At 33.7% G+C, this 21,366-nt stretch overlaps 1 protein-coding gene across 1 annotated transcript; it reads right to left on the reverse strand.

Moving 5' to 3' along the window:
- Positions 1-1,798: 1,798 nt before the first annotated feature.
- LOC110107950 lies at positions 1,799-18,753 on the reverse strand. Its single transcript, XM_020838400.2, has 5 exons — positions 18,226-18,753; positions 17,957-18,124; positions 11,835-12,046; positions 2,477-2,536; positions 1,799-2,290 (listed from the first exon to the last, which is right to left on the reverse strand). Exons 1-4 carry the CDS (start codon positions 18,712-18,714, stop codon positions 2,509-2,511), a joined length of 897 nt encoding a protein of 298 aa, XP_020694059.1. The 5' UTR covers positions 18,715-18,753; the 3' UTR covers positions 1,799-2,290; positions 2,477-2,508.
- Between the last annotated feature and the right edge of the window lie 2,613 nt (positions 18,754-21,366).

The raw sequence follows: 21,366 nt of genomic DNA on the forward strand, positions 1-21,366 counted from the left end.
ATTTCAACCATCCAACTTGAATTCTGTTGATAATATCCCCATCAATTTTACCATCACTCTAAACAATAGATCCGAGATATCTAAAATGTGTACTCTTATTAATGACTTGATCGCCCAAAGTCACAATCCCCTCACTGGGTCTATTACTACTAAAATTACACTCCATATATTCCGTTTTAGATCTACTCAAGCGAAAACCTTTAGACTCTAAGGTTGACCTCCTTAATTCAAGTTTACCTTCAACTCCCTCTCTAGTCTTATCAACAAGAAGAATATCATCAGCAAAAAGCATACACCAAGGTACATCCTCTTGCAAATGTCTAGTGAGAACATCCAAGACTAAAGCAAAGGGAAAATTTTTTTAGTAGAACTCCACTTTTGGACCTTTGAAATTTTAATTTTAATTTACGCATTTGGAAATAATTTTAATAAGGTCAAGGTATTCTTATTTAAATTTGATGAAAATCACCTTTATACTATCAAATTTATTTGAAATATTAATATAATAAATATTTAAATAATTAATCATAAATTATAGTAAATTATCATGATACATTTTTTATTAAAATTATGCTTTATTACATGTCATTTCTTCAGATATTTAAACAATTAGACAATAAAATTATTAGATAATACAATTAAATTATTAGACATTATAATATTTTTTTACTATGGTTATAGTTATGAATACATAATAATTTAACTGTATTATCTAATAATTTAAATATGTTGAACAATAACACATCATACGTAATACTTAGGAACTGTCATAAAAATAGCTCCATTTTGATACAAACAATATCAAAATATTCTGATAAATTTTTTTTTATATAATAAATTTCTCCCTTAGCTTGCTGCCTTGCCACAGCTATCTACTACCACTTCAAAAAAAAAATTTACATGCAAAATCTCAGAAAGAAACCGGAGAGATTATTACATGCAAAGGTTCAACATAGAGAACCGTCCGATTTTATCTCTATAAACAGTAAAAACACAATAAAAATAAAATTACTGTTCATCACTGTACTTTTACTATTCGCAGAAACAAAACCGAACAATTATCTATATCCGATCTCCGCACTTAATAATCTCTCAAGAAATTGACTCAAGATATCCTTATCAAAATTTAGATCAAGATGAATCTCAAAGCAAACAGATTTGTTCAATATGAGAAATTTATTTTAAACATCTTTAAACAAATTGAAAGATTTTGAGATCCATCCTACCTAAAAGTTGGTGCCCAAAACTTTTCTCCTAATATCTTACTACTCCAAATTTAGGCTTTGTTTGGGGTCGTAATTTTTTAGTACAAAAAATTTTAGCATTAGAAAGCTGTTTTAAAAAGCAATAAAAACGCTGTCCCAAACAACACCTTAGGCATGTATGAGGCGTTCTATAACTTCCAACTTCCACATCTCCTTGACCTTTTGGCATATGATACTTCGGCTTCGCTTGGGACGGCTTTTTTATTGCTTATTAAAATAAATTTTTAGTATAAAAAATTTATTTGTTGTACTAAAAAGTTGCTTTAAGAAGCAAGTAAGAAAGCCGTCCCAAACAAAGCCTTCACTTACTGTATCAGACGTTAAAGCTTCAAGTGGCATATGATTATGATACATTATTAAACATTCATTGAATATATTTGCCACAAGTGTAGAACAAAGCAGATTCAGGAAATCATGAGCTATTATTACATGCCATAGATGAATTAGCAAGGTGCAAAAACAAGTTTGCCAGCTCTAACCTTCTTTTATCAAATTTATTTTTATTCAAAGCTTCACCTTCTCTTTAAAAAGATGGATATAATATCATCATAGCACTTCAAAAATAATGTTTAGTCACTTTAATGTGAGTAAATTTAATTTACATCAACCATTTTTGTTTCTTTCAAATAAACAAAGACAATTAGTTCCATGTTTAATTAACTTAATGAACAAGACTAAGGCTTCATTTGAGACTACTTTCTTTCTGCCTTTTAAAGTAGCTCTTTAGTATAAAAATTAAAATTTTTGTGCTAAAAAACTACTTTAAGAAGCAGAAAGAAAGCCAGGCTTCATTTGGGACAGATTTTTTGCTACGTTATAAAACAGCTTTTTAGTACAAATATTATTAATTTAAGAAATTTTAGTACTAGAAAATAGGTTTAGAAAGCAGCAAAGAAGCTGTCCCAAACAAAGCCTAAGTTATTCAATCACCCAAACAACAAGTGTATATAACAAAGTACCTCTATAACTCTGAAGGGGTTACAGCAATAAGGTCACTTTCTTCATGCTAACTTCACCACAAGTCCCTACAAATGGGAAACATTTAGTTCAGTAAAATGTAGAAAAATAGGGGGAATCAGATAAATTCTGCTTTTGATGAAAGTTCGCCATAGAATTCTACCATTCAACTTACCAAATAGCTACATGAATTTTTAGAAAGAGAAAATCCTTGAAAGAACAAGGTTTTATCAATCACCAAAAGTAATCTTTACCTTGTCATCGGTGCCTGATCAACCATTTATGTTCAATCAGTCAAGTCATCAGCAGCCTCCCTGCAGCAAAATTGATGTGTGTAAACAGAAATATTCTGGAGATTTATGGAGCTTTCAAGCATTCAAAAGGCCAAGCAATCAATGGTCCAAATACAATAAAGATGAGAGTAAAAAGGAAACAAATGAGTTAATAATGAAAATCCATGCATGGTTTAGTGAAATATAAGAAAAGCTATCTCAACCATAGTATTAATGAAGTTATTAGTACTGACACAATTCATTAAGACTTCGGTTGGGACGGCTTTCTTACTACTTCTTAAAGCAGCTTTTTAGTATAAAAATTTTAAATTTTAAACTAAAAAGCTGTTTTAAGAAGCAATAAAAAAGCCATCCCAAATGAAGCCTAAAAGTGATTAATGGAATCCAAATTCTTTTTACAATAGGTAAAGAAAGGAAAAAGTGTAAAGAAGACAAAGAAGCTTCTTTCCTTGAAGTGTAAGGTGTGTGAAAGTTGATATTCGTGACATGTAAGTCGGTTCTTTTGAATAAAGGGGATACTAGACACTATCTATTGAGTGTCTTCTCAAATCAAACTACTTGACCATACTTTATGGTAAATCAATGAGGAACATTTTGATGTTTACTAAAAAGAAATGCAGAATGACTAAAAGAAGTTTAAGAGCATATCTTACACCCTCCAGGTTATAATATGACTATAAAAATCCGACAGATAATAAATGAAGGGGACCAGGCTATAGATGTAATTAATATCCAATTCTTGGCTGTTGAGATGAGAGACCCAGGGGCACAATACTTGATTCACCTTGTTATGGTTAAGGCATTGTTCCGAATAATTTTCTTATTGTTTTCTACAGCAGCTTTTTAGTATGATTTTTTTTTAAAGCAACGAAAAAGTAGTGATCAAAAGTTGTCTCAAATAAAACCTAAGAGATCAAACCATAACTGAATGCACATAGCAGAATAGAGGTAAAGCAAAGTGAAATAGGCATGTGTTTCACGTGTAAATCACCAAATAAACATAACATCCAGTTTATAGCATTATCCTATGATATAAAAACACAGATACAACGACACGGACATGGGATATGTCAATTATTGAAAATATTAAACACGGATATAAGTTGAACATGGTATTAATTTTTATATCTTAAAAATAATGTATAGAAATTAAATTAGCATAATATTAAAAATAATTGAGAAATAAAAAGTCATTTAACTTGAATTTACATTCAAAATGATTAATATTAAGATGTCGTGAAATAGTCATCGATGTCGTATGTCAGGCATTAAGAGAGGAGAAGATGATGTCGAGAGTTGAGTGTTGATGTTGAGACGGTGTCGCTCCTGGATGTTGAGATGACGTGAGATAAAGATGAGATCTCAAAATGGTGCAAGGTCGTGATTGTGGGTGTAAAAATTATTGGCGTCGAGCATCAATGTCAAGACAACATCAAGCTTTGATGTTGAGATGGTTTAGAAACATTGATATTGTGCTAGCATCAAATATTGATGTTGTGATGACGTCAAATATTGAGGTTGAGATGATGTTAAATGTTATTGTGAACCCCTAAATTTAACCCACTAGAGAGAAATGAAAATGGGAATGCTCGAGGAATGAGGCATTGAGTTCGGGCAATTAATTTGAGATTGTGGAGAGGAAATTAAAATTTTATTTTTATTTTTAATAAAAATAAAATTTTGAAATACAAGAAATTATGATTAAAATGTTTTTTTTTATAAAATATTTAAAATATGCATGTCCAATTTATTTTTAATATTTTTTTAATTGAACATGTATTCGACATGTCTGACATGTATCGAAGGCATGTCAGATGTTTGTTGTGCCTGATACGTGTCAGACACTATATATCTCTTTGAATATAAATGTCGGTACATCATAGACATTATCTATTCTTTCCTTCGGTACTTTAGCTTTCGCAACTCCAACGATTAGCTTTTTGGTTTTAGTTTGCAACTATTTTTCAAGAATGTTTTCTTTTAAGACTGATCAAGACAAATTCTTTTGAATGGGAGTTTGAGGCATGTACAACATTAAAATGTTAGTACTAGATAAAAATTTCTAATTAGATGTGCTGCTTCTTGTAATTTCAAGATTTATATTTTTTAATCATGTGATTGACATGAAAAACTCCAAGAAAATAATTATCTTCTCATACAAATAAAATGTTGCTCCTTTTTAGTGAATCAATTTCCTTACTCTTCTTTATTCTTATATATTTTGTTATTGGTTTGAAAATAATTAGTTTAAATCAAATTTGATATAATCTAATATTTCAAGAAGTGAATTCCATAGTGTTTGTGCGAGCTTCTTGATGTTTAATTTCTAATCATAATTTCTAAAAGAAGGCCAACAAAATTTCATCTAAATTGATTTCCATTTCATTTATTATTTTCATCGGAAGAAACAAATAATAGTTTAAAGGTTAATAATTTGTCCTCCGAATCATGCGTGATTGTTGCATTTTTGTTTTTCACATCTCAAATGAGATATGCATAAAAAAATCATAAGACACTGAGATGTCATATGTCAAATTTGAATTTAGAGAGAAAAAATACATCACAGTCTATAGATATAGGATATAATAACTGAGCCATTTAATTACAAAGCAAAAGAAATGCAATCTTAATGAAATTTTAGTTATAATGCTAAACATGATCAAAATAATTATCTTGGATTTTAAGAGTTGTATTATTACATTTGAGGGGAGATACAATGATATGGTATTTTCATATTGGACAGATAACTTTGAAGAATTTTTTCAAAAAGACAATGTCTGATTCCAAAAGAGTTGAATTTATTAAAATAAAATTAATAGGAAATACTTCGACAAACTGTTGATGTTAAAATAAAATTTTCATAGATTGATATGAAGAATAATATTTGTCATTCACCGATTATAAAGACTGCCTACACGATCAATTTAAGAACTCTGAATAAGCTAAGTATTGTTTGGACATACAAATGTAAAAAAAGAACCGTATGAGAAAGTCAACTTACATCAGTATATATGTGAATTTACTTCTGAAAATTGTCCTTAGGAAAACTTATAAAATTAGAATTCCATATATATCGTGCTGATTTACAAATGCATAAAAAGAACCTTATCAGAAAGTCAACTTACATCAATATATTTAGGGATTTAGTAAATGAAAAATTGCCTTTAAGAAAACTTATAAAATTAGAATTTATGTATAGTTCAATTCAAAGATGCATAATTCATCATGAATAATTTTTAAACAATTTGGATTATTTTCTTTAAAAAGCAAACCATCTATATGATAGACATACATAGACAAGTCATATTTGCAGGAGAAAACCTTATGGAATACATATGTAGACATGTCATATTTGAAGGAGAATACTTAATGGAATCTAATAATATAAATTTAAATTTTCATCTTTTCGAATGTTAGAATTAGTTTTAGTGCAATCATTAAAAAACATTTAAGTACTCCATGCATGCATCATATCTCATTTTTATAATTCATAATTCATATGCATGATTTGCGTGAAAGTATTCACTAAAAACTTGCTGTTAAGAATGAAAATTGTAAGTCAACTACAGATGTGAAGATGAGTTATGAGGAATTCAAACTAAGTGATAAGGCAATGATTCTTCTAAATTCTAATACATGATAATTGCTAGGAAAACGAGACTATACAAAATCAGAATAGATTGGAATGAATGCTTGCAAGTTGAAACTCTCAAAAAAGTTTTGGCATTATTCCAATCGTTAATATATTTAATTTGAATTTATATCATCTTTATAGCATGATCCATCAACCAATACATTAGATTATTCTCTCTTTCCAGTCCTTTAAGATTCACATCTAGCACATCAGCTACATAACTTGTGAATAAACATTTATGTTAATCTTATTCCTGAAACTATCATTGGAGAACAAATTTTTTTCACAACTCATCACAGAAATAAGTACTTTGTACAGTGGAGAGCTAGATTTACATGTAATGATTCATGATATTTCTATAGCAAATCTAAAAAATATTCTTCGATCTATTTGGAAGAATAACACCTAAACCATTACTCGAAATCAAATTTTTTCAAGCTGGCTATACAAGCTGTGGAACACAACCCGTCTACCTAGCATTTTCTTCTAGGAAATCCTTCCTTTGCCCTCCTTGAATTCCACTTCTAATTGAATGGTTTTAGTATCTTCTATTCCTATCATCCACCTCCAACAATTGAGTCTTCAACATTAGTTTTGTTTTCCTCCTGTTAGCTTTGGCAACTTTAGTAGCAACTTTTTTGTTTTCATTTATGGTTATTCATTGGGAATCATTTTCTTAAGGATAGTTATGAAGAGCACTATTATGGGACTGTCATAAAAATTAGCAGGCATTTAGAATTTGAACAATTGGTACAACAACAACATCAAGCCATTATCCCACTTTGTGGGATCAACTACATGAATTCTTTTTCTCCATTGTCTTATTAAGAGTCAAATTCTCATTTAAATCTAATAAAAATAGGTCTTTTCTAATATTTTCTAATCAAATCTTTGTAGGACTACATCTGCTAATCTAATTGGGTCATTGGAAGGCCAACATTTTATGTTACTAAATTATATAAGACGACACTCTCCAATCTTATTGCCACTGGAGCTACTCCAACATTTTCACTTATATTCTCGTTTTGCATTTTGTCTTTATGAGTGAAGACGCTCATCTACCTGAGCATCCTCATCTCTGCAACATAATGATTGTTGGAGAACATAAGTAAATCATAAAGTTGAGCAAAAATTGCAAAAATAGAGTATCACCCAACAGTCAGTTTGTGACAATAGCAATGCATTCCATATGAGATCTATACAATGATAGTGAGCTCGCAATAGAAGCACAAAATCTAAAAATTTGAAAAATCCATCAAAATAATGGCCAAAGAAAAAATTGCATACCAATCTAAACTACTCAGTGATAATCCAAAAGGAAAAGTCAATGCAACCAAAGAGACTAGACATTGTTCCATGCAAGATCATGACTCAATTATCAATTAATCCTTTGACACAAGAGATAAGGGTTTAAGTTTGTGTTGCTTTCATAAGTTCGCATTCAATCCAAGGAGGGCGAGGTGTAGGTGATAGTCCATGTTGATGATGGATTGCTTGATAGGGAATAAGAGCAATTGATTAAGTGATGAGGGGCCCTAATAAGATAGATAATGCAGAAGGAACTCTGATAGAATGAAGAATAAGAGACGAGGGATATGAAGAGAAAGATGAGAGAGATGATAGAGGGAGAGAAGGATTGGGTTTAGTTAGGAGAAGATGAAAAATGGGATGAGAAATGATATAAGGAAAAACTTTCATAATATATGCTTCATTAGTGTCTTCATGCACATGTCTTTCTATCTGTAAACAAGGAAACTAAGGTAACTTTTGTCATTGCTTGAGTTCTTGGAGAGATCTTAAGAATGCTTGGAGATAGATCCCTAGGAGAGGGAATTTGGATCACCCACCAACCTTGGAGATGGCTGGGTTCGTGGTTCTTCTTCGTATCTAGTTTTCCCTTTCCCTTGGTCACCTAGCCGCCGGCCATCTAACCCACTTCCCCACCCCAAGCCACATGCCATTATAGCCGCCCCCCCTCGAATCTCCCCACTAAGACCCACCATTGCTGCTGGCCCTGTCCCCTCTTCTCCTCCATCCTTGCTTACACTGATTCCTTTCCTAATTGGGTTGATTAATTTAGGTAACTCAATAACTTGTCAAATTCAAATTTATTTGAATTTGAAAAGTTACTAAAATATCATTCCTATTTTAGGAAACTTTCCAAATCCTTGACTATTGAGTATTGAATTAAAGTTAAATTATGATGGAATATTTCATCCTAAATTTAATTCCATAATTTAAGGAAGCATTAAAAGCTTCCTTAATCTCTCTCCCTATCCCATTAAGCCGTCGGTCCCCTTTTGAATTAGATTTGGATTTGTTTCCTAAAATACACCTCCTCTCTTGAAAACAATTAAAACTTCTCCACCTCCTTGGCCGAAAATTCCTAACCCCATTATTTGATTTATTTCCAAAGGAGAAGCTCTCCTTTTGGAAATACATTAAAGCCTCCCCCATCCCCTAATACCGCCGGCCCTTTCTCCTATCCTCACTCTCTCTCTCTTTCAAATCTCCCTCCTCCACATTAAATCCTTTCCCCTTTGCATCCTAAGCAAGGTTCTCCACAAAGAACCTTTGAAGGCTTGAAAGAACGTTTTTCTTTCACGAAGAAATTCTTGAGGAAGACCAAAGAAAAGGGGACATCGTCTACAACACATCCATCCTTCGACGTAATGTATGGCCGATTGCCTATAACGAACAAGGGTTCATTAACATCCTTCATTCCACTTTCTTTGACGTCAACCCTAATATAGACAACACCGTCTAGGAGTACGTGGAGCGCATTTTAGATATCCTTATTGAAGCCGTAGAGGAGCAACTTGGTACCGTTCAGTGGAGGATCACATCCAAATCATGACGAAGGTTTCCAATCCTCCTACTCTTGTATTTTCGTAGTTTAACTTACTCTTGTGGTTTGATTTTCTTCATGAAGGTCTTGTTCTCCTATCTCTGCTAAGCTTAGTAAACGTAGGATTGAGCGTGCTTTCTATGCCTCTAATCTTATTGTTAGATTAGGAATTTTTGTTGAAAACGATCTACTTCGCATATTGTTGAATTTCTAACTTGTTTTGATAATTCAAGCGTTTGGCAAGTGGCTTAGCCTAAACGTAGGCACCCCTCTCTTATTTTTGTTTTGTCATTTTAACTATTAATAGTTTAATCTTAATGGTTTATTTCAATAAATCATGCAAGTTCTTACTACATCCATCTTAAGCATCATAGTATTGCATCATAAATAGTTGACAAAAACTTAGAAATCATATGCACTACCATCACTGAAAGGATTTTTATTTGAGTCGTCATCATAACAAATTGGTCTCTCCACTGTCTCATCCTATGGAGTCCAATGTCTCCCAATTTGTTTTTTTTTTCATTTATTTCAGTAATCTTTCTCATTCATAAATATTTTTCATTAACATAAAGATGAGATTAATACTCTAAAACTTTTAAAGGAGGAGGTGGTGGTGTGTGGGTTTCAAGTGATCCCCAGTAGTGGCTACAATGGTGGTGACTATGGAGAAAACGAAGTGCTAGATGTCAAGGCAGTCTGGAGGAAGTTGTTGCAGCTTGGGGGTGCATTAAAGCATGATTTATCCGGAGCATTAGTTTATGATTTAAGTAATTTTTAAAAAAGTTTAGGATTTAAATACATTTTAATAAAAAATAATATATATAGGGTGAGGCATAAGCCTCAGCAAGGCATGGCAGGCCTCAGCCAAGCTGAGGAGCAAGCCTCATAAAAAAAGTTTGAGGTGTAAGCCTTGATGCGTTTTTCACTAGAATTGCACTGAGGCGGGCCTCGGGGAGAGCCTCATATTGCGCAATTTTAAACAATGAACCTACCTACTCAGTCTTGGCCTAATAAGTTTATACAATAATCCCCACAACATATAAATGATTTGCATAAAAATATTCTTTATAAGCATATTTTTAATTATAATAATTACAAGCCTATAATTGAAATTAATAGAAGATGCATGAAAAAAAAGGTTGTATTACATCTAGATCCACAACATTTTTTTCTTAACAAGTAACTGTAATGAAAACATAATCATATAAAGTTATACAACGAATTGGGATTAATACATATAAATCAAAAATTTTGAAAAATATGGGTATTCTTCCATTTTATTGTGTATTTTCCACTTTATACTATGAAACATCAATATTTGCCTTGGAATCTTCTTCTTGTTTTCAAGGTTTTGGTCATTTACGAACATCTACTCTTTTTTCAGTCATAATGATCTTGCACCCAAAGTGATTATTATTAGTACAATCATGCCCACTAATGATGATGGATACCCAAATTTCAAAGTGAAGCAAAAAAAGACCAAAATGTCAAGATTTGCAAAGATCTCCATAAGAAATCCAACAATTATGCCTAGACTTATTGGAAGAGTATACACTAAACAATACTTAGTGTTGTATTTTCCCAAGCAATGGAGAAATGATATAATGACTTCTATGGTAGATCCCAGTTCAACAACACTTATGTGTTATTTTAAGGAGCTTCATTAATTAAATTTTTATAAGATCTCTTCCTAATCCTACAGTTGTGCAGCAATTCCTATAAATTTTCTTAAGGTCGTTTCAATTCCTATAACTCTCTTTAATTTGGATTCTCCTATTCTTCTATTCATGTGGCTTGTTGTTGTAGACTAGTAGTTATTGGTGGTGGTGGTGGTGATGGCGTTATTGGTGTTTTCATAAATCTTATCATCTTCCTATATAACTCAGTAGTTATGTTGTATCTCTAGTCTTTTGATCTTGCGGGATAGTTATCCTAACAACTTTCTTCTTTATTTTCACCTTACGATAGTGTTGCGTTATTATTGTTGTGTTGTTGTTTTTGCGATATTGCTAGCAAAATTCTAAAATTTTCTTCGGCTGTTTTATATGTTTAAGATAGTTTGGGGTGGCTATTGTGGTGGACTGCAATGTTATCCAAGTTATATTTACACCAACTACAAAAGGCTTATCATTAAGCATATTCTCAAGCATCTAAATAATTATGCCATGTCAGAAATTTTATTTTTCATTTAAAATCAATATTTTTTTCTAAAATTGTAATACATGATCAAATATGAAACATGGAATATTTGCAAAGAAGCATTCTCCTTGCTCAAACATTCAGCTGTGGATATCAGTCATTTCTTTACTTCTTTCCTTTCCTTTTCTCTCCATCTTTTTTCAGCTTTTTGATTGAAGTGCAATTGTTTTTTATCATATCTACTACCATAAGAATTTTTTATTATCATTTTTATTTAAATTACTTGTATGGCTTTCACTATGTTTAATTTATTCTAGTTAATTTATACTGGAAAGCCTAAATCTTTTCACTTCAATTGAATTCCAACAGCTTTTAGTTTTTTAGGATTAATAGTTTGCTTTACCGTGAAAATTGTATGCTTATTGCATCTTTTGATCGTAACTAAATGTAAATTGCATGATATATGTGCATCATAAATCCTAAGACCTAAAACATCATACACAGCTGTCTATTGACAAGATGCTAGATACTATTTTCACCGTTGCTCCACGGAACATTTTAACACTAGTCAAATAGAAGGCAAGAACAAGGAATCATTTACATTTCAAAAAAATAGAGATTTGTTTACTTTTAAAAATAAGATAAAAGAGCATATTCTCGCTAAAATAATAAATTGGAGACTATCAAATTTATACCAGGAAGTAAAAACTTCACTTTGAAGTCTCTGGATTCTTTGAGCTTCATCACGGATGCATAGTAGATTAATTTTCACCTCCCTACAAAGTCTTCCCTCAAGAAAACGCACAGGCAACCATAGCTTTGGTTCTACCTCTACAACATACGAAAGTGTGGTCCTATATTCTTGCTCTGATAAGAGCTCCCCATCTTTATGTGATTCATCATCGATCTGTTAAGGAAATGCCAAGTTGTCCTGTGTCATAAGTAGAATTTGAACGAAAACATTTTGCACAAGTATCATAACTCAAAATTATAGCAGATTGACAGTAAAAGGATTTGTCTTCTCAGTTCATAAAAACACTCATGCCTGTCCTCAACAGTTCGCTAGAGTACAATTAAGGATTAGTTTAAAACAATCAAAGAGCTGGAAAATTATTCAAGAAGGTACGTGACTGAGCAACCTTTTTGTGTTAAATGACTGAAAATACCCTATAAAAGTTATACCAAGCTATTGCATTGCAGTGAACAAAACCCCAATAAGACTTTTACACATGAAACTTTTAAATTATTTCAATAACTTCAATTTAAACCTTAATTACTAATTCTCCAAAATCAAATATTTGATGCTAAAATGTCTAAGAAGTGATTTCGAAAAAAAAATCTAGGGTAGGAAATACCAACTAATCAGAATTCTGAACAACAAGATAAAATGTAATTGATATTTAAAAGTTGTTATTGTCACAGCAAAAAAGATATCACCTCAAAAAGACAAGACTCAAAATATTGCCTGCCTCATTGTTTAGCCCTTGGCTCTTAACACTTCTATAGAATTTCAACATGTAATAATCACAAAGGCAAATCCTTAGTTTCTTAGTGATTCTTTTATATTCTAATATCCCTTTTCATCGTATCTTCTTATTTTCTTCCTCTTGGGGGGTGCTTCTAAAGCCCACTTTCAATCCATACCCAACAACATTGCGAATCTAACATGCATTGAAAGGCATGCCAACATACACATTGTGCTCTAGGTGGCGTCCATGCGCAGATTTTAAGTCATCCTCATGCAGAAATGACAATCATTTTCCTTTTGGCTCCTTACCAGCCCTAATAAAACAAAAACATCTCAAATAACCATTTCCTAACATGCCTTAAAACTTAAGGCATGTTTAGTTGGGGCTTCAAACAAGATTAAACCAACTTAAACCATTACGTCCCATCAAACAACCATTTGGTTAACCCCTTAAGAGACCTAGACTTAAAGCCGCACTTTCCTTGCTTAGGTCGCAGGATATGCTCTTGCAAGTATGGCAATTATCTTTCTTCTAACTCTTTACCAACCTAATAAAATAAAAACCATATTAAATAGTCATTTCCTAACCTACCTTAAAACTTAGCACATGTTTGTTTTAGTTTGCAAAAGTCATTGAAAATTAAAAAAGACACAAGTAAAATGTGATAGAAATTAGGGAAAATAAAATGAAATAATAATGGTATTTAGAGGAGTTTTATTCTCAAATAATTTGGTTTATCATTCCATAATGATCACATGGGCATTTCTATGCTCTATGAAGATTCTAGATACAATAAAATAATAAATGAGAATTTATGGCCATTATTGATGCAGGACTATATGCGAAATAGGAAACTTGCACAAAATATTTAAAGATCCATTTCAAATTTTCGTTATTAGCGATTAAAACAACAAAGTGAAACTAATAAATGGTCACTTCCGTTTAGGCTAAGCTACGCAAGAGACTAAACGAAATCAAAACACGTAGGGAAATTAAAGTATTGCATGAGGAGTAGTTTCCAACTTAACCTTTGCTTAACAATGAGATCCAAAAGCAAAGAAGTAACAATCCTACGAATACTAGTGGATGGCGATTAGTAGACACAATCTCTTGCTTGAACAATCTCTCAACGAAGTAAGTAGGATTTGAAAGTAAATGAGTCAAGAAAGAAAATCACCTTCTCGGAGAAACGTCGTGATTCACCACGTACCTTCCGCTAGTTTCTCTTCCCTCACGTTGAGAAGATCCATGCAATCTTAGCCGTCGTACGTAAAACCGGAATCAAACTCTGGATTGATCATACATCTCAATTCCATGAAGGAGAAAACACCTTGAGAGGGGAGAAGAGAGAGAGGGTGGACGGTGGGGAGAGAGGCCGGCGAATGGGTAAGAGGGAAAACGGCTAGGGTTAGGGAGGAGCTAGGTTAGGTGGAATAGAAATGGTTTTAATTCACAAATCTGAAATTATTCTCAGATTTGAGTAAGATTGGAGGGAAAATAAGTGGATTTTTAAATTCCAATAGCAAGTAATCAAGTCCCTTAATGAAGCATTAAAGGAGAGGGGACACTTATAACCAACCAATTAGCAGAAACTTTGGAGACAGGTTTTTTTCCAAAGTACGCTTTAGTTTTCTCTGCACGCACAAACTGATCAAAATGTATGTATAGTTTTCTTTTTTTAGGTGGGGCTACGGTTAGTCAACTCACCCAGAAGTTAGACGCGTCCCAAAGGAAGTCTGAGTTCCAACACGTAAAGTAAAGTCTTCCTTGGTAAAGTTCGCTCCACCTGAACCAGTATGCTTTAGAATACTGACCCTATATCGATTTTTCATCACAACTAAAGTGGCCTGCGAACGATCCTGCAATCCGACTTCTCCTCCCCGGCTTACTGGCTGAGTTGCGTTCGGTATGGTAGGGATGAAATGGGTTTCTGTATGTAGTTGGTGAAAACCGGCCGAAGCCCTGACGAAAGCAGGAATCATTTTATAGAAGGCAGATATCTCACCCGATAAAAAGAAGCTCGACTATGTCATTAGTCGAGGGCTTCAAGTAATATATTAGGAAAAAAAAGGGTTTCAGGTAAGAAAAGCTGTACCTTGACTATACCTATGAGACCTCTGTAAGCCGGGCAACCTCGTCCCACAGACATGAGCTAGACTAGTCAAGCTCATTCACGTACGCACGCACCTACAGCAAGGCTTTCCTTTCTTGTAGCCGGAGAAATATAGAAAAGAAATCTTTGATCTTCTTGCCGGGAAAGAGTTTGGTTACCAAGTTCGATTACCATAAGCGGAAGTTCAAACCTTAGATTTTCGATATATAGGCGCTAGGTGAGTTTCAAATCCATTTGGGTAGATAGTATGGCTTGAAAATGTCGAGCTAAGACTATCGCAAAGTAAACAATTGGTCTGTCTTAGCCTTGACTATGGAACCTTATTTCCCCGCGACTATCTTCCCCTTGAATCCCGGTTGTAGGAAAACAGAAGGAAGGGCATTCCTACTCCTATAGCTTCAGGAGGAAGGAATGAAGTAAATTCATCTCTCCCTTTTCCGTGAAAGGGAGGACGGGGAACGAAATCTAATCTCTGGGGGGAATCCTTATTTCTTTCTTTTGTTTTCGTTTCGCATTTCTCATAAGACAAATATGGAAATTTTGATTTCTTCCACTAGCACCGATTGGTAAGGTTATGTAGCAAATATGTAGATTTGTCAAATCGTTACTTCTTACTAATTACTAGAGTAAGACAGACTATATTCAGTATTTGAAGAGCGACCATACTCATCTTATTTTTGTTATTTTCGTGATCAACGAAATGCCCATATTTTGACCGAGAGTATAGACACAAATTGTCTTCGTTTATTGTACGATAAACAATGAACTTCACATAATTATCTTGATAGAGTACTTTTCGGGTTCAGATGAAACCACACCTTCTTTAGTTCAGAACAAACTTTGTTTGTGCATCCGCAATGACTAATTGGAAACAATCTATCTCATTCTCATCCAACTCAGTCACTGAAGACCTTGCCAAGCTTGTTCTCAGAGCAGGATTGGATGCTTTATGAAAGAAATTCTTAGCCCTATCCGTTTTTTGTTTTTTCTTTAGTCAGACTAGTGACTGAAACCATTTCTCGCCTGTAGCCCGGTCTGATTGAGGGTGGGACCTGAGACTGAGATCTTAGCTGCTGCTTTCTACGCACCTTCGTATGCTAATAGCAAGACAGTACCAGCGCCTTTCGCTGAGCCGGATGCTTATATGCCGACATTTTCTACATACTTTAGTACCATACTTAACTAAAGCTACCTTACTTCCGAGTCGCCAAACAGACTACTTGGCCTCGCCTAATTCTAGAAAATTCCTACTGCCAAGGTAAGGCTGAGTCGGATTCTAACCCAGTCGCCCCAGGGTTCCTGAAATAGGGTTAAGAGGATGGGGATGGATGGGAGATTCTCACAAGAGCTGATGAAATGGGAGCAACTTAATGCTTTGAATTCTAACATTAAAATTCTATACAACCCTTAGAATTCATTCATGCTTAAATTAATGAATGTCAGAATTTGATGTTTAAATCACAAATAATTGATAAAAACATATACATGGTTGGATTATTTTTAAAATTAAAATGTTAGGATCATATATTGATGGAATCACATGCTATTTTTTAAGGAGTTGTATAGATTTGCCACAAATCCATTTATTAAAGTAATTACTTTGGCTCTCTCTATTTAGACATTACTGATAGCACTCATTAAGTTAATATTTTAACTTTGTGTTGCTAACTACTTGAGAATAAAATAACAACATGAGGTTTTACTTTATGAATAAGAGATATTTAGTTGAGAGTATTTTTGGTGTAGCGCATTTGAAATATAGCAGTTTTAAGTTTTTGAGTATTTTGTCGATAATAAAGCAAATCTAAACTATTTTTTGGGGAATTTGAAACTTCCCCAATAGGACATGTTTGGTCTATTCCAAATTCACCAACTACAGGCGAATTTGAAATGCACCACATCATGAAACAATCCTACAGTTGCTACATATTCAAAAAATTTTGTGGCAACCTTCACAATCTTGGCAATATGTGGATTGTGGCACCTTCATACCAACCACTGGTAAATGCCAACTTGCCTAATAACCAAATCCTCACTGATAACTGACATCCTTGCTAACCGCCTAGAATCTCATTGCACCCCATAAGCATGAACATGTCGATGACAAACTACTAATACTATAAATTGCCCTTGCTCCATTCCTCATTGTCGGTATGCCCCCAGCCATGGTTTGCCAGACCAAGGAGTCATGCACTCATGCCCTATCAGAAAAAAATTAATTAAAAAAAATAGAATTTTTTATTTACTTTATGTTATCCAACACCAAAAAGTGATTTCCTTAATTTATTTGACAACCAACCAAACAACAAAAAACATTTTAAATGCATTGACTTCACTTAACTCTATTTAGAATACACCTGAATTCTAAATACTTACAACCAAACAACCTCTAAACAAACACTAGACTTCATTAGAATATGGTATAGAAAAAAATTTCTAATTTATTAATTTATCATATTATCTGGTAAGGATAAATTTTGAAAAGGAAAGGATAAATTTTGAAAAGGAAAATAGGGATGACTATTTTTTTTACAAAGGATTTTACTAAATTGAATATAGAAAAAAAAAGGATTTCAATAGCACATCATATTTCTCTCCCACTGATCACTTTATTATTTAATAAACTACAAGAAAATTATTTATTCACTATGCAGGACAGAAATTTTCTCCAGGCTGAAGAGAATTATTAGCCTTGCTGAAAAATTAGGGAAAATGAATAGAGATCTTATCTACTCTTTAGTGTTTTAGCTTCTAAAATTTGCTGATAAATTAGTGAAAATAAATAGAAATCTTATCTAATCTTTAGTGTTTAAGCTTCTAAAATTAGCTTTGATTGTTTCCATTAATACTACAGGCATAAAAAGGTTTTTGGTACTCAGTATTGTAAAAAGTCGACTGTGAAATAAGATGAGCATTCTTTGGATGCAAAATTTATTGTTTACAACTATTGTGAGGGATGCGTTCATTTAGGTTGGAATGAGTTAACTTTTCTCTGTATTTAGAATATGAAATTTTATTTAGGTCGCTTGACCAATTTCTTTTCATTCATGCTGAAGTTTTTGAACAATAAATTTTGAGAAACTATATCAAAATAATATTTGAGCTTCTGATATTTCCTTCCACCACTGTCAAAACTTCCACTGCAGTTGGTTTTCAAATAAAAGAAAATAAATAGCTAAACAATATACAAATGGGGAAGAAATAACAGTAAGCGTATAAGAGAAATGACTGTCACCTGTTCAATGAACCATTTGCCTTCAAATGTCTGAAAGTCGCCCTCAACCATCCTAAACTCAATATCCCTTCTCCGACCAAAGGGAATATCTTCAAGGTCTCCCTCATAGCACTCCAAAATTCCTTTAGCGTTAAATTTCAAGCCCAAAGCCAGATTCTGTTCGCCAACCTTTCCCCATTTCCAAGAATGATTAATTTCCCAATCCCAATTTTGAATTTGAATCTATAATCTTAAAACTTCAAGGAATTGCAATACGGCAAAATCTCCACCTGATAAAGCCTGGCAAATTTCTCCCTCTTCTCCAGCAACTGGCTCACAGCCAAGCTTGGAATAAAGTTGGCGAGGCCATCGTAGTCCGTCAGAACCTTCCATAGTGTGCTGAGGTCGGCATCCACTCGGACCCGGGATCGGATCCTCCGCCTGTTCATCTTGCCCTCGACCTTCAAGACCTCGATCTCGAAACCCTCATCGCCAGCCATAGCCTCCAAGAAGAAATCCCTTTGTAGCTTCTGCTCTACGACGGAGGCTTTATCATCCAGGTGCAGCGACTGTACAGGAGTGAACTCGATGGGGTCATGTGAAGGCTTGGAAAAGATGAAGAATCTACTACGGTAGAAAGAGAGGGTTTCACAATGGGATTGTTCGGAAAAGAAGATGAAGGAACTCCGGCGAATGAGAAAGTCGGATGAGTAGAAGAAAGACGGCCGGAGTGAGATTGACGACGAGGAAGCCATGGCCGGAGAGCTAAAGCGCAGCATCTGTTCCACTCTATGTCTCAATGTAATCTTAGGAACGGAGTAAGTTTTCAATGATGAAAACATTGCCTCACCACAAAATGTCAGATATTAATAATAATAACAAATTAAATTAAATATAATAAATAGAATTGTTAAATTATGAATAAGTTGATGGCTAATAAGAAATTTTAATTTTTGAAATATATAAAAGCATAATTATTTTAAATAAAAAATATAAATTAACTACATATATCACATTTCTGTTTTCTCATATTTATATTAGCTTGTTATATTTTTTTTATATTTTTTATAATATTGGATAAATTGATATCCATTTATATTGAGAGTTTAGAAATTATTAAATGAGTAGTTGTCATGAAATTCACTAAAATTTTATCAAGCAAAATTACTTGATTGCAAATTTGTATAAAGAAAATAGAAATGATTTTTTTTTTTTCACTAGCTCTACATTTCTTCCCTCCACTCTCTTACTCCATGATTTTCCCTTTTTTAATGGAGCTCCTTCTAACCATCTCTTGCATATGCCTTAGATCCTTATCCTCCAAGTTTGGTTTAAGGACCTTTGTCTAACCTTATGAAGTCATGGTCTCCTCCGTCTACAATGGAAAACTCTTATAACAAAATCTAGTATTCTTTCATCCACGAACTCCTCCTTTTTAGCACCTTAAATGTTGAATATGACTCATTAGATAAATTTCAAACCAAAACTCCAACACTACTTATTATTCTAAGAATTCTTGCTCTTTATGTATTGCAGTGTGGTGCCTCTCTCTAGCAACCTTCATCAGCTTCTCGTTGCCTTGTGCAAGATCTTAGTTAGAAATGAATCATGATAGCTCACAGCCCCTTTTCAAAAGACTTTCAAGGCAGCTATGTCCAAAGCTACGAGGAAGCTAAGGTATTCTCTTTAATTGAGCTCTTCGTTAAATCTAAAGAATGGAAAGTCTATTTGATTAGGTACGCCAACCTGAGAGACTATTCTATATTGCTCTTAGAAAATGTTAAAAGAGACTAGGACCTAAACAGTATTTTTCAAATGCTCACTTTAAATGTTGGATTATTTCTCTTTAGCCTCTCTTATTAGGAGGACTGCGACATCAATTTGACGTGAGGGCCATGATTTTTCTTCAACAAGCCATTCACAATACAAAAATTGCCTCCTAAATATAATTGACTTTAGTGACTTTATCACCCTAAATGAAAATAAATTTTTTTGTTTCTATCGGCGTATAAGTAAAACCGAAGTTAGAGAAGTTTTAAAGAAAATGAAGTGTGGAAAAGTTGTTGGACCTGATGATATTCCAATAGAGATGTGGAAATTCTTAGGAGATAAAAAATTTTCTTGGCTTACTAAACTTTTTAATACTATTTTGAAGACTAAAAAGATGTCAGATCAGTGGAGAATGAGTGTGTTAATACCTATTTTTAAGAATAAAGGTGATGCATAGGAGTGTGCAAATTATTGAGGAATTAAGTTAATGTGTCATACTTTAAAACTATGGGAGCGAGTTATGGAGCATAGGTTGAGGCGTGATACTAATGTTTCTCAAAATCAATTTGGATTCATGCCGGGTAGGTCTACTATGGAAGCCGTACATTAATTGAGAGATTTGATGGAGAAATATAGAGAGAATAAGGAGGATCTACATATGATATTTATTGATTTAGAGAAAGCATATGATAAAGTTCCAAGATAAGTGCTATGGAGAGTTCTTGAAAAGAAAGGAGTTAATAATGCTTATATTCAAATCATTAAAGATATGTATGCATGAGCTATTAATTGTGTTCAAACACAAGGTGGTTTGACCAAGTATTTCCCTATTTCAGTTGGGTTACCTCAAGGATCAGCCTCAAGCCCATCTTTTTGCTTTAGTCATGGATGTTCTCACTAGACATTTGCAAGAGGATGTACCTTGGTGTATGCTTTTTGCTGATGATATTCTTCTTGTTGATAAGACTAGAGAGGGAGTTGAAGGTAAACTCGAATTATGGACGAAGGCGAGGCAGGTCCGCGGTTCACGCGGGCAGGCGGTTCATGCGGGCAGGCGGGTCAGGCGTTGGGGCAGCTTTCACACGGGTGGGGTGTGTCCACGGGACCACGGGAGGGCTGGGGCCTGGAGTGGAGCACAAATGTGTGGGGAGCAGTGGCCGATCAAATTGATTTTTTTTTGTCATTCCGACAGCATAAAAATTTCGACCGAAATATTTTCCAGCAGAAATTTCGTCGGAAATCCGCCCGAAATGTTTCCGGCGAATTCATTTTCGTCGGAAGTCCTTTTACGACGCGGGTGAAATTTTTTTTTGTCATTCCGACAGCATAAAAATTTCGACCGAAATATTTTCCAGCAGAAATTTCGTCGGAAATCCGCCCGAAATGTTTCCGGCGAATTCATTTTCGTCGGAAGTCCTTTTACGACGCGGGTGAAACCGGCGGAAATATTTCCGCCGGAAATGCAATTTTCTGAGGATTTTGACCATTTTCCGACGAAAATGGCCACCGGAAAATGACGTTTTTCCTGTAGTGAATTCAGTAGATTTTATGTATAAGTCTCTAACAGTCCCCCTTACTAGAAAAGCCACAATTAGCCTTAATAGTTTAATTCCATCTCTACAAATCATCTAGTATTAAAAGCCCAAAGTTTGTCTAAGATG

This window comes from Dendrobium catenatum, unplaced genomic scaffold (assembly GCF_001605985.2).
Source record: "Dendrobium catenatum unplaced genomic scaffold, ASM160598v2 fragScaff_scaffold_282, whole genome shotgun sequence".
NCBI classification, from domain to species: domain Eukaryota; kingdom Viridiplantae; phylum Streptophyta; class Magnoliopsida; order Asparagales; family Orchidaceae; genus Dendrobium; species Dendrobium catenatum.